The sequence below is a fragment of the Vanacampus margaritifer genome, chromosome 1 (genome assembly GCF_051991255.1).
Source record: "Vanacampus margaritifer isolate UIUO_Vmar chromosome 1, RoL_Vmar_1.0, whole genome shotgun sequence".
Lineage (NCBI taxonomy): Eukaryota > Metazoa > Chordata > Actinopteri > Syngnathiformes > Syngnathidae > Vanacampus > Vanacampus margaritifer.
Genome location: NC_135432.1, coordinates 16,760,401 through 16,779,231, shown reverse-complemented (window position 1 = coordinate 16,779,231; position 18,831 = coordinate 16,760,401). Strand labels below are relative to the sequence as shown.

Sequence of the window (18,831 nt, the reverse complement as noted above, 5' to 3'; positions counted from 1 at the left end):
GAGAAAGACTGGCTACCTCCATCTTGTTTGGAAGTGTTTTCGCTGCTTGCACATTTTTTGTGTGTTTAAAATGAGTTTTAATGTGTTTAAACCATGTGGGAGAGGTAAAACGATTACATCACAATCTTGGATTGCATCCATGGTGAGCAGATCGTTGCCGTGACGCATCTGAAAGCGAACCAGGTCAGCGGCAGCCCGGATGTCGGCCCGCTCGCGATCGCGGACACCGGCGGCGTCATCGTCGGTGATGTCGCGTGGCCAGCAGGAGGCCGCCAGAGCCAGCATGTCCTGCAGAAGGAGGCTGTACTTGCTGATCCTCTGGATGGGCCTCAGCAGATAAGAGGACAGATCCATCTTGTCCTCAAGCTCCTTCTGCTTCTTCTGTGAAGAGATGGAGACGCGAGTGTGCGCAACTTCAACTGCTTCGTGGCAAGTCTCGGAAATGTTATAGCTTTTCCATACAAAAACTTACGCGACCTAAAACAAAACAAATTAGATCCTTTGTGTAGAGACACTTGTGTCAAGAACCACAAACACTCGAAACTTAAAAGATTTTTAAAAAGTTCTCTAAAAATCCTCACGTGGTACGTAGGGTTGTGGTCATGTGAGTTGCAAACCCATAGATGACAAATCAGATGATTTGGTTTCTTACGCTTCTTTTGTGTGTGTTTTGTGGCTTTCTCTTCATGTGCTTAAACCACAAAAATAAAGAAACCAGACCATTTGCAAAACTAAATGGCTACATCTCACTCATAGGTTTTGATTAGACATAAAATGACCTTGAAGATGTCATGGCGACGATGCAATATCAGGGAGTCTGACTGAGGTTTGTTCTTGCTGTAGAGTGCATAAAGGCCAAAACTGTCACTCTGCGGAGAGAAACAAATGCACAATGTCATCAAGATCCTGATTTTATATATACTTAAAAACATGATAGATGAATCATTATCATCATAAATGAGTGCAAAATGATGGTGAGATATCAATATTCGCTCATCATGAATTGATCAATTGCAAAGAATTGATGGCTGAAAAAAATAAAGTGCAGTACTATGCTGCAACCAGCATAGGTGCTGTTGATTCAGTCTCAACTAGTTGTGCTATATAAAGAAGACCAACATGACTTCAGCTAAGGGAAGTTGCACTACATCCAAGGGCACCTTAAAAAAAATTGACAATTCATGATGATTGTATAGCTCACTGATTACTTTTCCCAATTAATTGATCAAGGAAATGCAGTTGAATATCCAGCTATAATAGTTACAATTTCTATCACATGGGCAATTTAAAATCTTCAATTAAGCTACTTTTTTTTTTTTTTTTTTTAAACATGGGCTAAAACAGGAATATCAAAAGAAAACACAAGCAGGCAAAGAGAGACAAAACATTACTATAAATATCACAATATCCAGTGGCATAGCAACATTCCCCAGGGGCCCTAAGCAAGAAGATTGGGGGCCCCAGCGGCCATTCCTAGCATACATAGTGCGTCATTTTAATATTGAAAAGTGAGCCAGGAAACGGCAAAATAAAAAAAATAAAAATAAATAAAAAAATTTTTTTTATTAAAAAACAAAACATTTTTTTAAATAAATAATAAAAGACTTATTATACATGATCATTTTTTGATTTAAAAAAAAATTACTGTGCATGGTCATTTTTTAATAAGAAAAATAAAGCTTTACTACTTAGTCATTTAAATAGAAAAAACGAGCTGTCTTAATAATAATAATAAAAGCTTCACTACTATTCATGATAATTTATGAAAAAATATTAAAACAATCAACTTTTTTTTGTTTTTATTTGTTCTTTAACAAAGAAACCCCACTTGACACACTGCACTGCTAATGTGAAGGATATGTGGTTGGTGTCAAATCTGTTGGCTCAGTGGGGGCCCCTGCTGGCTAAGGGGCCCCAAGCAATTGCCTGCCTTGTCCATTTGCAAGCTACGTGTTTGACAATATCAATGTACAGTAGAGTGTGTACTATCATACGTTTCTGAGAAAACAACGGGCCACCATAGCAGGATTCCCGTGACAGGCCTCCAGCTCGGGCAGGAAGTAGTGGCTGTGGAAATCATGAAGCTTCTGCAGGTTCCCGAAGATAACGGCACGCTTGCCCCTGAGGTCCTGGGGGATGTCGAATCTGTCCAGCAGGGGCAGGTAGTGAGTCAGGATGTAGCCCAGCGAGCGGACGTACTCCCGCTCTGTGAACAGGAGTTCCTCCAGGACACGCTGCAACCTCCTGGGAACATGAAGAAAGGAAATGGTTAAATGACGTACACTGTAGAACAAATTGCCAAAACCACAAAGCTTCTATTTGTTTTCAACTGTTAGCTACGAGTTAGGAGCTCTCTGAAGTGATTCTGAGAACATTTATTAATGCAACCCTTTATGATGAGCGTCCGTTGAGAATCCCAACAAGAAATCAAAAGAAAAATGATAAAGGAAAAAAAAAAATCTGAACAATATTACCTGTAGAACTTCAATGTAAGCTTGGAGACAAAGAAAATTAGAAATGTCAGACTGAATTGTGCATTCATCCCTCACTAACACCACTTCAATATCAACTTCATCCACTTACAGAGCATTGTTGGCGCCCTCTTGTGGCCTTTCCGAGCAAAACGTTCCTTCACCCCTCCCAGTGGGTAGGCTGGAGTGTTTGCAGAGATAATCCCGGCCATCCTCCGCAGCAACCCGATTGCAGGAGCCCTCGGAGCAGAAGCTTCCGTGGCGGGAGAGCTGAAACTTCTGAGCCTCTTGGAGGATCCGACAAGATGGCTGACCGTGGTGGGAGCAGGAAGACGACGGTCTAACCTGCTCCTCTAGAGGTGCGGAAGACCCGCACGCCTCTATCGCTGTCAAGGATGAATCGTGGGATTTGGTTCGCAAACCTCGTCCCCACAGGAACCACTGGCAGCCGACGGTGTGAGATTGTGAGAGAGCGGCGGCGTCACGGTCACTTCTTGTCCTGTTTCTCTTCGTCTCACGTTCCGCTTTCCTTGTTGACCTATTTGGGGAATAAAATGAATGCAAATGTCCTCAGCAGGATGATATTTGTTTCATTTTTGTTGCTCCCCCCCCCCCAAAAAAAAAAAAAAAATATATATATATATTGGCAATAATATGTTCTATGCAGCCCCACCAGTCTAAATACGGTATTCTAGTTAATATTGTGTTAGTGGAATATGAGTTAAGCAGCAAAATCCAGCAATTTTGAAGAATATCAGAAGGCGGCCATTTTGCCACCTGCTGTCAAATTAAGATGACATCACAGTTGCTCAGGTCTCAGGTAACAACCAATCACAGCTCAGCTTCAGAAAACAGGTGAACTGTGATTGGTTGTTGCCTGAGCCCTGAGCAACTGTGATGTTATCTTCATTTGACAGCAGGTGGCAAAATGGCCGCCCCTGACCATGACCATGAATAAAAACAGCTGAATTTTGCTGCCTAACTCATCATTGCTATGAAAAACTTTTTGGGGATGTCTACATTCAATTTCATCCCATAAATATAAAAATCTGAAATAAAATAAAATTTAAAAAAAGACAAAAATGAATTATTAATTAGAATGTCATGTTTATATTAGAGATATTGTCAAGAAATGTTAAGGTTGACTTCCCTTTTCAAATAGTATGGCGGCACGGTCTGCGTGTGCAAATTAAGTCATTTAAACCAGTGGTTCTCAACCGCGGTCCTCGAGTACCCCTATCCAGCCTGTTTTCCATGTCTCCTTCAGCCAACACGGGTGTTTCAAACGTCCAGCTAATCAGCAAGCTCTGCATGAAGCCTGATAACGATCCTCAGCTGTGTTGGCTGAGAGAGATATGGAAAACAGGCTGGATAGGGGTACTTAAGGACCAGGGTTGAGAACCACTGATTTAAACCATGATTCTAGTAAAGTAGGTTCTAGTGTACATGAAATTAAACTAGTGTACTTTTTTTTTTTTTTTAATATGGGAGGAGGAGCCCGAGAAATCCAGAAAAAAAACACACACAAGCACAGGAAAAATAAGTTAACGCCACACAGGAAGTCCAGTGCAGAGATGCAAACCCTAAACAGACAGACTGCTGAAGTATGTTTCTTTTGTCATCATTTTTATATATAATTTCTCATATATTTCCTCTAATCAAGTGAATGCCTACCTGTGAGATGACTTTGCTGTGACCTTTGCCACTTGGCTGCTGTCATTTTTACTTTTATCTTGAGGTTTGTTGGTAATTTCACATTCAGCTTCAGTTGTGTTATTCTTGCCCAGGATTGGTCTTCTTTTCTTTAAATCCACTGCCTTGGACACAATGTCCTCCCACTCGGGGTGCCGTGGCCCTGGCGTTGACTGCACCACCAGACTAGAAGGTGGTGTTGTTTGAGTGCTGGCCACGTCCACATAATGACGCCCGCAACACCTGCTACAATGTGGCCGACTGTCCAAGACCTCCTTAGTGGTATCCTGCAGCCTCTCCTGAAGCAACTGCCGGGCTTCCTGGCACCGCAGCCATGCCGCGTTCCACACCCTCATCCCCCTGGAGCCCCTCAGGGCACTGGCCTGGGCCTTCACCTCCTGAAATTTGTCTAGGCTGAACTGAAGGAACTTGTCCTGGAAGAGCTGGAGGGTAGAGTTGTTGTTATCTGAGGGTAATATGGTGGTGTTGCTGGTCGGAATGGAGACGAACGCAGTGTGGATGTCACACTGGCTGCCGCGCGGTTCAGGGTTTTGGTTTTGATGTGTTTGATTGACAGGTGCCGTCCTTAGACTACAGTCTTGGGTTGTAAGGATCCTGGGTTGATTCTGGTTCAGATAATCAATACATTCAACAGCCAGAGATGTAGCCTGTAGAAAACGAAGAAATAAAGATTAGACTTTCTAAAATTTTAAATCTGTACTTTTTGCATTTACATGCCTATTAACTATTATTAGAGGCAGTGAAATGGACCAAGTCATTGCTATGCTGAATATAAAGTAAAAGCTGCATTTTGTAACAATTTGCACAAAAATATCTTTACAATAACCGTTTTATTTGACCATTTATGACTGACACATTTTCTAATTAGTAGATTAACTCCTAGCTGTTTATAATGGGAACTCCTGCAACCCTCTGGCTAATAGATTTTAGTTAGAATTCTGGTTCGAATTTCCCGCCCTCTGTCTGCAGATGTGGTGTTGTGTTGTGTTTGTGATACAGGGAAAATGCAGTTTCGTTTTCCCACCACAGGTGGCAGTAGTGATTCGAAATTCAATTTTCTGTATTCAGTAGCTTTAAGTATACTGTATTGACAGATTTAAAAAAAAACTAACATTTCGCCAAATCCCCAGTTTTGAAATACATATTGCACAATGATAGTGAATTCACACTTACCTGCTCACAAAAATCACACACATTGACCATGATCTGCAGCTCCCGGCCACATGCCTCCGCTCTATTCAGGAAGTCGTCTAGGTCCGACTTGAATGCACGGATCTGGCTGCCGAACGCCTGCGTCTCTGGGTAAGACATCCCCGCCTGCTGGAGGTGCTCGCCCTCTTGCGCTAATGCCATGGCATGGTGTCTACGATCCTGGGAGGAGACGGAGAGGTTTAGAGATCATGGTGTATCGTAGTACACCAAACAATGGCCAGTGCTAAACTGCAGAGATTACTGGCAACTCGAACACTATTCACAAAGCTCATGCAGTTATCAGATTTCATTAGAGGGCTGAGCACTGAAAGGTCAGACTAGTAATAGTAAAAATGGTCACAAGCAGACTATTACAAGACTCACATTTGCCTCTATCAGAAAAGCAGTGAAGCTGTTGAGGATCTGTTCTAGTTGGTCTCCGGAGTTTTCCGCCGATTCAGCCTCCTGAAGATGGCGATCTCCCTTTACATAAAACCACAGTTGCAGCTGTACAAAGACAAAGATATGTGAGTACAAGCATTATTAGAGTAAAATGACTGATCAATTAAAATGTTCATTTCAGTACAACACACTTGTTTGAAGTGTCCCTCCATCTCTCGGACTTGCAGCAGATACTCCAAATGTTCCAGAGACTTGTTGGAGCTCTGTACAAGGATATGGACTTGCTCCTCCACATGGTTGTACAGGCTGGTCAGTGAGTCCACAGCATCACTGCATGTAGGACCAAGCCAGTTGAAATGAAAATAAGCCCAATATGAAAGACACAAAATACATGTTGTGCCCACCTGAGATCCTCACAGTGAGGATATCTGAGGTCACTTTCCTTCCTCAGTCTCATCAGGATGGCCCCGCCCTCCCTCTGCAGGCCGACCAATCGGGTGTCCTCCAGTACGTCACGCATCAGAGTCCTCTGGTCTTTCATACACTGCTGCACAGTCTGGACAACAAAGTACAATAGCGTCATGAGGCCTCATCATGAGAGAACAGGATTCAAAAACTCACTTACAATACTTGTTGACCACTGACCACGTATGATACAATTTATGGGCAAATAGATTGAGAAATCCGGTGGCCATTTTACCAACAGAAAGTAGTAATAGCTTCCAATGTTTTGGATGACTTATTACAAGATTTTGGATGTGTGGGAATTTTCAGTCATCCATCCCGGACATTTGTGAGGTCACTGATGAGAGATCTGGGACTGGGCTAGTGTAACTCCTGTTTGGTTGATGAATTAATTAATTTAAATGTTTGCCATCATTTGACTGGAGCAAAACATGGGCAATGCAGTACCTGTACAGAATTTGTCCTCCGAGGAGCTTTTAAATTACTGATTGCCCTCAGCAGCAGACTAGATGCGTCATGGAGATCCAATGCAAATGGAAAAAGTTTCTAGAGGAGACAAAGATGTGGTCACTGCATCACATGATTTGAGACATGAGGACTTTGGTCTTTGGAGTACCAGCCTTCTCACCTGATGAAGTTCCATCCAGTCACAGTGGTTGTGAGGCAGTGTTCCATCCAGACGGAAAGTCCGTTGACTCTCCTCCACTATTTTCGTCAAGGCTTTCATCGATGTCACCACTTCTGTCTGTGTGGTCCAAAAAAGTCAAATCAAGAGGTATTCACATTAATTCTTTGACTGCCAAAAACGTTAAATAACGTTTAGTAAAATCCTACGGAGGAGCGGCAAAGACGTTAAAAGACGTTCACCAAGTTTTTTTTTTGTAAACGGGTGGAGGAAAGCCTTGGCCAGCTGTGCTGAAAGTATCAAGCAGATCTAGTTAGTATAATCCCTATTTTTGGCCCCTAGATGGCAGCGATGACTCTCTTTGGACAAGATTGGGTAGGCGTCAGTAGAAGACGTGAGGCGGAGCTAGAGTGTTGAGGGGACAGTGGCTGAGGAAGCCATAATGGCGACCGGTTGCAAGCAGCTCACGCTTGAGAATTTTTTTCAAAGACGAAAAGCATCGACCAATGCTAAAGAGCACATTGATGACGACGATGGTGACTCCGAGGTTGACGCCGAAGTTGGAAGCGTTGACGCGGCGGCTATGATCACGTCATAAAGCCTCACCGGCTAGCGATGCTAACGCCGGAAAACGCGGAGCACAACCGAGCACGCTCAGGCGGACGCTCAGGCGGACGCTCAGGCGGACGTTCAATCGGACGACGAGTCCAATGCATATTCATCGGAGGAGTGGGTACAGTCTGATCACGGAGAAGACACTGGTTCTGGACTACGATGCCACCATGAATGGAGCGGATACGATGGATCAGAACATCTCTTACCACCCGGTATAGGAACAGAAGGACATGAGGAAGCCAGACGTAACACCAACGTAACGTCACCGTATCATGATCTGAGAGTAGACTTGATGGCAACATGGCCAAACACACACTGCAGTATATACTTGCTATTCCCCGGGAAAAAAAGCCAGCAAAAAAGTGTAGCGTCTGCCATCGCAGTGAAACTAATCTGTTGTGCAAATCCTGCTCCGTCTCCTTGCACGCAGGGGAGTGTTACAAAAAGAAAAACTATATTTCAAACATCCAAGTAGTATTTTGTATAGTATAGCAAGTATTTTGCTATCAAAAAACACTTTTTCATTGTTGGTGGTAGTGTTTTACAGAAGTAAAGCACTGTTTAGGTGTTTGTGGCATCATTCATGGAAAAAAAAGGTGTCAAATTCACTAGAGTGCATGAAATAATATCGTTTCACAAAAAGCTTGATTTCTCCATATTTTGTTTCAAAACAGAGCATTTGGTTGAAACTAACCATTTTCTATTGTTGATTACTGAAAAACGGAATAAGGTAGAAACAAACTTTTTTTTCTGATGAAAGATGAGAGTCCAATCTTTCATTTGGTAGTATGTGTGTTTCCATAGTCCAAACACAAAATTTTCTGTGGACCTTGAAAGATCAGTCAAAATGCTTAAATCGGCTGGCACCCACGGCATCCCTTTTATGAAAACGTCTGGCAGTCAAAGAGTTAACAGCATTTATTTAATTAATATCCAGCCCAATATTTAATGGGCTCTTCTTTTTTTCCATGCACCAACCCTTCAGCAAAGCTTTGTGGAAATCTGTTCACTTCACATTGCCTACTCTCCTAGGGGAAAAAAAGCATTATCGTAGATACTCTCCAGCATAATGCTGATTTTGTTGTGTTTTCGTGCTGGTTTTGCTGGTGTCTTGCTCTAAATAAAGGGCTACATATTTTTTTTTTTACAATTCACTGTTAACCAATCAACAATGATGAAACCATGACTAACCTGTATGGTGGGGCATTTCTCTGGTCGGGTGCCGCTTTCTTTATCCACTAGAAGCAACAAACTGTTCACTGCCTGGGGAGATTGCTCCTGAACACAATCAATATATATATTTTTACATATATTTTATAAGTTAAACTATTCAATTGTTAGTTAAAAAAAAAAAATCCCATTTCACATTTGATGTTTTGTGACATCTGGATATTCACCTGTCATATGTTATGCATGTAAAAAAAAAACGCTTAAGACTAGAAATGCTAAATTCTATATACTATCACCAAGACAACAAGTTTAACAAGGATGGCAGAAAAGGGGCATTCCCTGGCATTTGCGCTATTGTGCAATGGAATGCAGCTGTCTCCTGGCCAATTGAAGAGGCTCCCCACAGACACACATTCCTTGACATAGAAAACACCACATGAACAGCGAGGCACACAATTCTCAAACACACTTAACTACACTTGGATCAGCATGAAAATGAAGATGTGCCAAATTCTACAAAAATAGGGCCCAAAATGTTAAATAAATTATGTGGGACTATAAGGTCATAGCATATCAGAGAAATCCCAAAGTCCAAAATCCCAGCATGGTGGTCTAATTAGAAAGTGCTTTAAGATGTTTTCTAATTTGCTCATAGAAAAGAGACTCACTCCTTCCGGGCAATAAACATGTAATGTCTTCTTTTCATTGAAGTTAGTAGTCAACTTTGCATTTCAGATGTTTGTGTGTTTCTTACCTGCAGTGTCATCAAGGCTTTGTACAGCTGTGGAAGAGGATTTGATTTCCTGGCATCAAAGATTAGGGTCATCCCAGATTCTCTGATTTCTCTCCTTAAAACATACATCACAATGTACATTGCAAGTCCTTTACTTATCATTGTTAGCTTATGCTATCATTTAGCTATGATATCCTGAGGTGCCAGGACAGGCCTGCTTGTACCCAATTCTCAAGCACGTGTATATGCATACCGTATACCATACACAAATATCAACATATTTCTAGTGAATTTAGTGATTTTCTGCAAGCTCTGTTAGGCCTCACCTGACGATAGAGTGGAAGTAGAGCAACATCTCCAAGAGCTCCTGGCTGGTCACATTAGCGCTCCATCCTGGGTGGTTCCCATAAAGCTCAGTGATCGCCCTACCTGCCCTGTCTCTGCCTCCTGCGGGAGTCAATGAAGCAAAGGGTTAGGATAAGAGTGCATCTAAAATGTTAAAACCCTAACTTGAGCTATTAAGGAGGCGGAATGATCTCCATTTTCAAGCATCTTAAGGTGAAAAATACATGGCCCACACTACCTTACCGTATTTAGCCTGACTACATAGCCACTTGTACAATATGTCCAGTGGAAGAACTATTTATGGACAGAGGATTTGAGGACTATAAGGACCTACCTGTGAGCGCTGCTACTCCTTGATACAGAGAGTGAGCTCTGGGGTCTGGAGATCCCAGAGGAAGGTGGTCCGGTCTGTGACTGGGATGAGCGGAGGATGGCGGAAGGTTGCGCTGAATTTCTTTTGCTGGAATTGAAACATTGGGTGAAGATCTCTCTCTCTCTCTCCCTCTCTCCATATATACATATATACAGTACATATATATATATATGTTCAATATCAAATAAGTTGGTGAGTGTTTTACCTGGAATGGCCATCTTGATTTTGTTGATCTTGGGTGAAATTAATTGAAAGGCTGTGCTTTTTTTACATTTGACCACATGAAGCTGAGGCACATCTGCACCGGTGTCATCATTTTGGCCTTTTCTGACATTTGCACCATCAACGAGGACCAACTGGATTTTCTCTGAGGTGTCTACCACCGCGGTGGAAAGGGAGGAACATCTTCCATCTGATTGTCGTTTGTTCTTCGGTGGTGAAATAGGCGTAGACACAGTTGCACTCAGCCCAGTGGGTTTGGGTGTACTTAATGCTCCTTCACAAGGTTTGGGATGTTTGGAAGAAGATGGCAAGCTGTTGTGATTGGTGGAGCTCACACATGCCTTTGGCGGGTCACTGGTGCTCTCCAAAGCTCTGTTGTTTGTTTCACTCCCATTTTGTAAACCGATGAAAGATTTGTCATGATGTTCTTGAAAAGGCACAGTGGTCCTGCAAGTGAGTTCTGGCCTTCCGTTGTATTGTCCGTGATTGTCAGGTAAACAGAGAACAGGGTTCGTATCTCCTGGTCTCCAAAATGGAGCAGTGTTTTTCTCTCCTGATTCCTCACAGATGGTACCACAGGCAATGGAAAGGTGTTGGTTTTGCGTCCCAGATTCATAGCAAATATTTTGGTCATGACATTGAGGTGCACCTCTCACAGTCTCTGCTGGTCTCCTGCCATGGCAATGTGAGATTTCCCCATCCTCCTTCACAACACCCAACATCCTCGCTCTGGTCTTCTCATGCTGAACAGTGACAGGATTTCGGAGAGCGGCCCTATAAGATTCCCGATGATGACATCTCAACTCCTGAGTTTGGGAAGCCATTTTCCCGTGTCTCCTGGCCATACATGGGGTACAGGGGTTTTCTGAGAACTGGACACGTGCACACTGAAAAGGTTCAGAGGTAAGAGGGTACGGTTGATGGGATTGGGGATGGTCGAGAGCAGATGAAGACTCAGCTGCCATGTTTGCGTGTTGTAACAGAACAGCTTCGTTTGTACCATAACGGTGTGCTTGTGTTTTCTGAGGTAAATGAAGGAGTAACTGTTCTGTACGTGGCTTTGGTTGGCTTTGCATATATGACTCAGTTTGTGCTCTTGGTTGCATTTGTAACTCTGATTTCTGTTCCTTTGTTGCGAGTGGAGTGCATCCAAAAAGCATAGTTGCCTGGAGAATATCAATGTAGTCATCCTCGAGGGCTAGCTTTTCTGACAACTGACTTTCTTGCTTTATATTTTCAACCTCACCTTTATCTTCAACCAAAGGTGCAGGGTTGCAAACATCCATCGTTGTATTAACTTCCGTCCCATTAAAACGGCTGTCCCATGTATTAGGGGACACCCAGCCAATGGGCTTTGGATCTGTCTCTGTATCTTTGTTTCTGGCAAGCCTGGATGAGGAAGCGGTGCTAGTATCCACAAGGCAGACAGACACCGCAATTCCGTGCTTGGCCGGACATATTCTGGTCTCAAGTGAGAAGGCGGCAGGTTGTGAAAAAGATGGTAAGAATGAGGTCTGTTGAGTTACACGATACGGTTTAGTGGCAGTTTCCTTTGAAAGGGAAGGACCAAACGACATATCAGGTAAATGAGCATGAGGCGCGGGAGTTGGTGATGGAGCATATGAACGAGGAGGAGAGGCCATGCTACTGCTAGGACTTTGTGGCCAACCCACTAAGTCAAACACAGCTTCAGGTTCACATAGTAACCGGATCTCATCCTGCTCTGCAGTATAAGGTAAATGCGAGTGTATGACAAGTGAGGTCTCCTCGACTCAACTGCTTCTTTTCAAAGACCCTCCCTCCTCTTCCAGGAGGCTGCAGACCACAAAGCCAGATGATTGCTTCACAGAATGGTGTCACTTTGGGGTCACGTGATCCACGGTCAACATGGACGACTAAAGCACCAACAACAGGTTCTAGATGAATGAGAAAGAGAAAGAGGATTTTGTTTTTGTTTTTTTACTGACCACTAGTTATCACGATTAACAACTTACAAAGCGCAGTAAATAAGAGGACGAATGGGGCCAATCACATTCCTCATGCTGTTGTTGAATAGCGCAGGTCTGTCACCTGTTGAGAAAAGAGCTCAGCAAGCTCAAACATTTGGTGCTCACTGTCAAAAATGCAACCAAACGATCCCAGTCAACAGGCTGATGGTGGTTGCTGCTCTCCAGGCTGCCATGGGCCCTGGTTTAGCGTTACACATTTCCTTTGACCCCTTTGACCTCTTTACACATTTAGGCCCAACTTTATTTAGCCCGCTAGTGGCCTTGAGGCTAATGTATATACATGTATGTATCGAGTGGATCTATGGCATCAGGATGGATGGGTGATGTGCAAGTGTTGACACATGGCGTGAATTTATGAGCCATTTGTTTTTCTTAGATAAGACCTTCATGTTACTTTACATAAAATACTGAATAAAGTAAGTAGCCTTTGTGTTTTGAGTGTATGGTTGCAGCCTGGAGACCTCAACGCTCATGCAGACCTTGGCAGCAGATTAATTTCAAAATAAAATTAAGCTTAACACTCATGCGTATGTCGATGCCTCGACTTGATGAGTGGAAACAAATGTTTATATGGTTTTAAGGGTTGGGTTTAGGGTTAGCTGCTAATATGACACGCTAACATTAGCTCATAATATTATGTGTAGGGGAAGTAGTACTGAAATGTTTATAGGCCTATGGTTTTAAGGGTTAGGTTTAGGGTTAGCTGCTAACATGACACGCTAATGTTAGCTCTTAATATCATCTTAAGTCTAGCGGAAGAAGTATTTAGATGTTTATATGGTTTTAAAGGTAGGGTTTAGGGTTAGGATTAGCTGCTAACATGACACGCTAATGTTATCTCTAAAGTGTAGCGTAAGTAGTACTTAAATGTTTATATGGTTTTAAGGGTTGGGTTTAGGGTTAGCTGCTAACATGACACTAACGTTAACTCATAATATCTAAAGTGTAGCGGAAGTAGTACCTAAATGTTTATAGGGTTTTAAAGGTTGGGTTTATGGTTAGGTTAGCTGCTAACATGACACACTAACGTTAGATAGTAATATTATGTGAAGTCTACTACTACTAGATAGGCTTTTGCATAAAAACGTAACTTACTTGTGACTTCATATTCTTCTTCATTGGCCCTCTATATTCTTATTTTGACAAATAAAGATAGCTTCGGTTAATCGAGCTTTCGCTGATCGAGGTCCGCATGAACGCCAAGGTCTCCAGGCTGCAGCCATACCCGACTCATTTTTTTTCTTCTCACTAGCACAACTAGGAACAACTAAGAATCACTCTTAATGCACCCCACAAACCACAAAATAATCAGTCAGGATAATCTTTTTAAGATACCTAACAAATGGGCTTTTTTTTTTTTACATTGATGTTGCTGACTCATATCTGCTTCAACAATTGCTCTTTGTCGGGCATATCTTCCTCAGAAGTAGCAACATCACTGCATCATGTAATAAGCCTTACAAAAGATTATGTGTAACTTTGTGGTTGATTTTGTAACTGACATTGCGTGTTTATTTCCTCCCTCACTATCTCATTACTTTGCATTATCATCTGGGTCTACTGTCCACAAACAGTCTCAGCCTGTCGACAGAACCCGTGACTCAGTCCAGCCACACCCCTCTGGGACAAAACACTGGTCATCATGATGACAGGGAGAAGGAAAATTGCACTTGGAGCAGAAATGAGGAATGACAACAACAATAGCTACCATGCAGTAGAATTTGAGTTTACTTGCGTTGCTTCGGCTTCGCATATGCTAAAATTGGAACAATACAGAGAAGATTAGAATTTGAGTTTACCAAAGAAACAAAATATTACGCATGTGAGTAAAAGTCATAATGTTACAAGAATAGTGTCATGTACAGTATTTATGAGGGGAAAAAAACGTTTTAATGAATATAAAAATGATTTTAGGACTAATATCAGCTGATTAACTTCTTTCCTACATTAAGAGGAGTCATGTAGATTTAATACTGTATTTTAAAAAAATATAGTAAAAATATTTAACTCATTTTAAAAAGAATTAATAACAAATTGGATTTAATTAAAAGAATAACTTTAATTTCCATCCCTTTATTCCAAAACAGCACATTATTTCAAATTGGGAGTGGACAAAAGCACGCAAATAAGTTGCTGCATGAAAATTCCATAGCTCTTAAAATAGTAAATTGGTTGGTTGTTTCACTAATCACACTGAGCACCAACAGCACCCTATTGTTGACCACCTCCCGGGGAATACCCTCAGGGATCTAGAGGCAACCAATTTGGTTGCAAAGGCATCCTAATTTCTAAAAATTGTCAAAAAACAAACAAAAATGAAGCTGACAGCTACTTCTTAGCAACTAGTGTGTAAAAATGGTTGGCCACATAAATCGGTCGACACAAATATTTCTGCCTCGAAACAGTTCCACCAGCTGCCACTGGCTGCTGTATAACTGAACATTGTTTATTAAAAGTGTTTTTGCTTTGGCCCGAAAGGAGGTCATGGCATTCCGATTTCTGCAAATTCACACGGCTCAACAAGAATATAGAGTAGCTGGCTTAAAGCTTGCACTCACTCAGCCCCTGAAATAAACGAACACTCGTATTACTGAGGATAAGATGGCCCACTGTGGGAGATGAAGATGGTTTCAATATCTCTGTCTGCTACCTTTCAAAAACAAAAATAGTCTTTGCGCATTTGGGATTTTATGGTGGTTCTTGTCAACAACTGCAAAGCAATTAGACGTTGACACGTCCTAAAGATGAATGGAATAACTGCAAATGAATCTGATTAAGAATATTTGACCCATATCACATTTTTTTCCTACAAACACAATACACCATAATTGCAATTTAACAAAAAAATTTAAAATAAAAAATAAAATGTTGAGAAGTATTCACAGCATTTGCCATAAAGAACATTTTCTGGTCTGATGAGACAAAGATTTTTGATGAGATTCATGTTTGGAAGAAAGCAGACACCTCTTACCACCATGCCAACAGCAAAGCATGGCGGTGCTAGGATCATATTGTGGGGATGGAACTGGAAGACTAGTCAGGATTGGAGAATGCAGCAATGTACAGGGACATCCTGGATGAAAACCTTCTCGAGAGTGCTCTTTAACACAGGCTGGATACGTGGTTCCGCTTTCAGCAGGACAAACCAAGCTAAGCACACAGACAATATGAAAGGTCTCATATTATTCAACTTTTCAACATACTAAAATAGTGACATGTCTGTGACATCCATTCGTCAAAATTGACTTTGGACCTAATATTTTTGCTGTCCCTAAATCAGCCAAAAAACACTCTGTTCAAAACAGCCTGTTTTAGGGGTGTGTCACTTTTATGTAAATTGCTGCACCAGGCCACGCCTAGGCCATACCCTTCTCTCTCGAAAGGGAAGTGATTTCGGTCATGGTAGTCATGTGCTAATGTGAATGGAAACGACTGGCCATGGGAGCAGAAGAAAAGAAAAATACAGACATGTCTTTTATACATTTGAGAACTATTTTAATAAGTGGAAAAGTGACATAATGTTTTACCGTAAGAAAAAGTAGCATAACGTTACTACACAGACTATGTTGTAGCGTTAGTTTGTGATTGTTTAGGCAGTGGTTATTTTGCCGTAACCTGTAAATCTTCCGCGAACGTTATTTTGCCGTGAATGTCTCCGATTTGCCGCGAATGCTTTGTAGACATTTACAAGCGGTTATGAATAACACAAATGTGCACATTTAGGCCACTGCGCGGTCGCAACGTGCAAGCCGTCTCATCGAGACCACTTAGAGGCCGCTTAGCATCACAAAGTCACGTGAACTAGGTGGCGAGTTACCAGTCACGGCAAAATAACCCCCGCGGATTGTATCTTGACATAACAATACGCAACCGCTTCATATTATCCAACCACCGTCTGCTTTATCATATCTGACCTCTTGTAACGATACAACCTCCACACGACAAATGTAGCTCCCACTTTAGGCACTAAAAATACACCAGCAATATGGTAGAAGGTGCAAATCTCTTATTAGAAAGGATAGGAAGGAAGGCTAAATCAAAAATGTTTAACTTACATCTTTCCCGTTTGCAGTCGTGTCCCACTGTTGGGACCGATCCATTTTGTTTAAACGTGTTGCTAATCCACCTCTGAACAGGCTTTCACTAACAAAACAGCCCTTTGAGAAATGATGTCGGTACACGTCCTTCAAAAATAAAATGAATCTACTGTCTTCTCAAAGACTTGAGACGAAGGAAGCAACCGCTTTTTACTGATCAATATTTCCCGTCTCCACGGAGCATTTGCCAGCAAGGGGAGGAAAAGAAAGGCACAGCCAGCTTCTTGAATTTCAGTGGGCGTGACATACCTTAACCAGAGGCGGTGCCACTAACTCGAGGGGGCGGGGCCGAGTGCACTTCCGCGTCTTTTTGACGTCACCAAGTCACGGAAGTTTAATCTGCCCGTTTGAAGCACACGTTTTAGAAAGGAGGAGAAAGCTAAAGAAGTCGCGGACGGACTTTATAAATAATAAATAAATCAGTGAACTCGGCTAAATTGACCACAAATATTGGGCAACACAAAAGTTTCTGCCTCCAAACTATAATTAATAATCACAGTAAGCATTTGGCTGAAAGTTCAGAGCCGTCTCAGACACCAATGACGCTTGCAAATAAGCATGCACATTTCCTGTTTTATACATATCTTTATATATATATATATATATATATATATATATATATATATATCTTTGGAAAACAAAACAATTCAATATACATAAATTCCCTCCTTGATTGCAAAAAAAGTTGTTGTTTTCTGCTGAGTCATGCTATGCTAACAGGCCTTCACTCACAGTAGGACTGACTAATCCATGATGTTACTCAACCATTTATCTCAGTCTACTTAAGCTGTCACTGTTGAATAAGAGCCTCACAATAATTGTCCTCACTCGGAAGAAACACCATGACGTGACTCAAGGATCTCAACAATTTCAGAGGAAAATTCAATTGTGCAGTAACAAATTAGTGACGAGGAAGTTGTCAAACCACAAGAACATCATTTCAAGGTAGAAAACATCTTTGCACCAAAATTCATTCAGTTTTCAATATTTTTTGTTAAATCAAAAATGTCTTTCTGAAGAGAGAAAAAAGATGCTTTGTGTGACCTGGTGAGCACAGGAGTTCATTCCCAAATGCTGAGGTCGCTCCCAAAGCGGGAATAGTCGGAATGGTGGATGATGGTAGCAAGGGCATGGCATGTGGATAAATGCACACACTCACACACACAAGGTCCCGCCAAGTCAAACCTACAGAAGGGCTGGGCGGGTATTTTAAAATTCATTTCCCAGCATAACATCATTCCAGTGAGCCAGTGGCAAACAAATCAGCCTTATGTGCGAGCTGGGCACACCCTCCCTGCAGCCAAAAGGTGGAACAACACAGAGGAAAAACACACAGTCAGGGAGCACACTCACATTTTCAATTGCTTGGACAATATAAGGACAAAAATACTGACTTACAAGTGCCTCTATTTACAATTTTTTGTGGAGTGAAGAGGCTTTGTGTTACGAGACACAATTTCACATATACGTCGCAGGAGTCACAGCTGCTGATGCACTTTTAGCCGTTTACAGTCAAACAACCAAACAAAAAAAATGAGATGGCTCACTAGAAGTTACAGGAGGACAAAACTCACGTCCAGAAGCTTATACATAGACTAACTAGTCAAGTTCTAAGTTATGTTTTACAGACTATAGTTCGATTTTTCTAAACATAAAGAATATATTTGATAATTAATAGAATATAATTGAGTTTTGGGGATGCTAAAGTGGATTAGTGATTGCCGTGAGCATCTCTCCAATAAAAGATTGGATTCAATTTGATACATACCTCAATGCACAATTCGATTAGGATTCAAATCGATATGGTACGGCTCAGTTTGAGAGGGTACGATGCAATGAGTTCCTTGTTATCATTTTACAATAAGAATAAGAATGAACAGTACTGTAAAACAAACGCAGCATTTCTTTCATAGAAATTCATCAAAGACTAGAGAAGAAATGCATTTGTAGCTTTGGCCATGTTCTTTTACATTTAAAATATGAAAGTATGGAAGTGCTCCAAGCTATTAAAGTTAATTCAATTCATAGAGAAAACAAATCATCAAACCGATACACACACACATATATATAGGGGTGTGCCAAAAAAATCGATTCTCATAAGAATCTCGATTTTCATTTAGTACGATTCATTTTAAATATCCCAAAATCGATTTTATTTAAATTATTTTATACTGTGTTGCCTTTGTTTGTGTGTGCCTTTATTGGGAGCGCTGTTCATGTTGTACTCAATTTGGCCACTTAGGGGCAGTGTGGTTCCACGCGGTCACTGTTAAGGAAAAAGTCACAATCAAATTATTCCAATAAAAGTTGTTTTTTTTCCAGCGTGGAGCCGTTCTTTTGAGTGATAAAATTGCCCCAAGTAGCTCGCTAATTAGCATTAGCGAGTCAGACTAGAGTAGA

The 18,831-nt window shown here is 41.6% G+C and overlaps 1 protein-coding gene across 5 annotated transcripts in view; it reads right to left on the bottom strand.

Moving 5' to 3' along the window:
- Positions 1-18,831, bottom strand: part of LOC144059128 (puratrophin-1-like) — a 45,689-nt gene that overhangs the window by 5,309 nt on the left and 21,549 nt on the right. For 3 of the 5 annotated variants that reach the window (XM_077578035.1, XM_077578027.1, XM_077578059.1), the window contains exons 2-17: positions 10,309-12,241; positions 10,065-10,190; positions 9,712-9,832; positions 9,407-9,500; positions 8,674-8,760; positions 6,871-6,987; positions 6,690-6,788; positions 6,182-6,333; positions 5,969-6,107; positions 5,760-5,882; positions 5,358-5,555; positions 4,146-4,831; positions 2,584-3,009; positions 1,995-2,244; positions 780-869; positions 118-381 (exon numbers count right to left, since the gene is read on the bottom strand). In XM_077578035.1, coding sequence (XP_077434161.1) covers positions 118-381; positions 780-869; positions 1,995-2,244; positions 2,584-3,009; positions 4,146-4,831; positions 5,358-5,555; positions 5,760-5,882; positions 5,969-6,107; positions 6,182-6,333; positions 6,690-6,788; positions 6,871-6,987; positions 8,674-8,760; positions 9,407-9,500; positions 9,712-9,832; positions 10,065-10,190; positions 10,309-11,968 — 4,632 coding nt within the window. In that variant the 5' untranslated portion in view covers positions 11,969-12,241. Of the gene's footprint in view, positions 1-117; positions 382-779; positions 870-1,994; positions 2,245-2,583; positions 3,010-4,145; positions 4,832-5,357; positions 5,556-5,759; positions 5,883-5,968; positions 6,108-6,181; positions 6,334-6,689; positions 6,789-6,870; positions 6,988-8,673; positions 8,761-9,406; positions 9,501-9,711; positions 9,833-10,064; positions 10,191-10,308; positions 12,242-12,319; positions 12,710-18,831 lie in introns of those variants that run through there. The other 2 variants (XM_077578043.1, XM_077578050.1) reach the window with 2 other exon arrangements.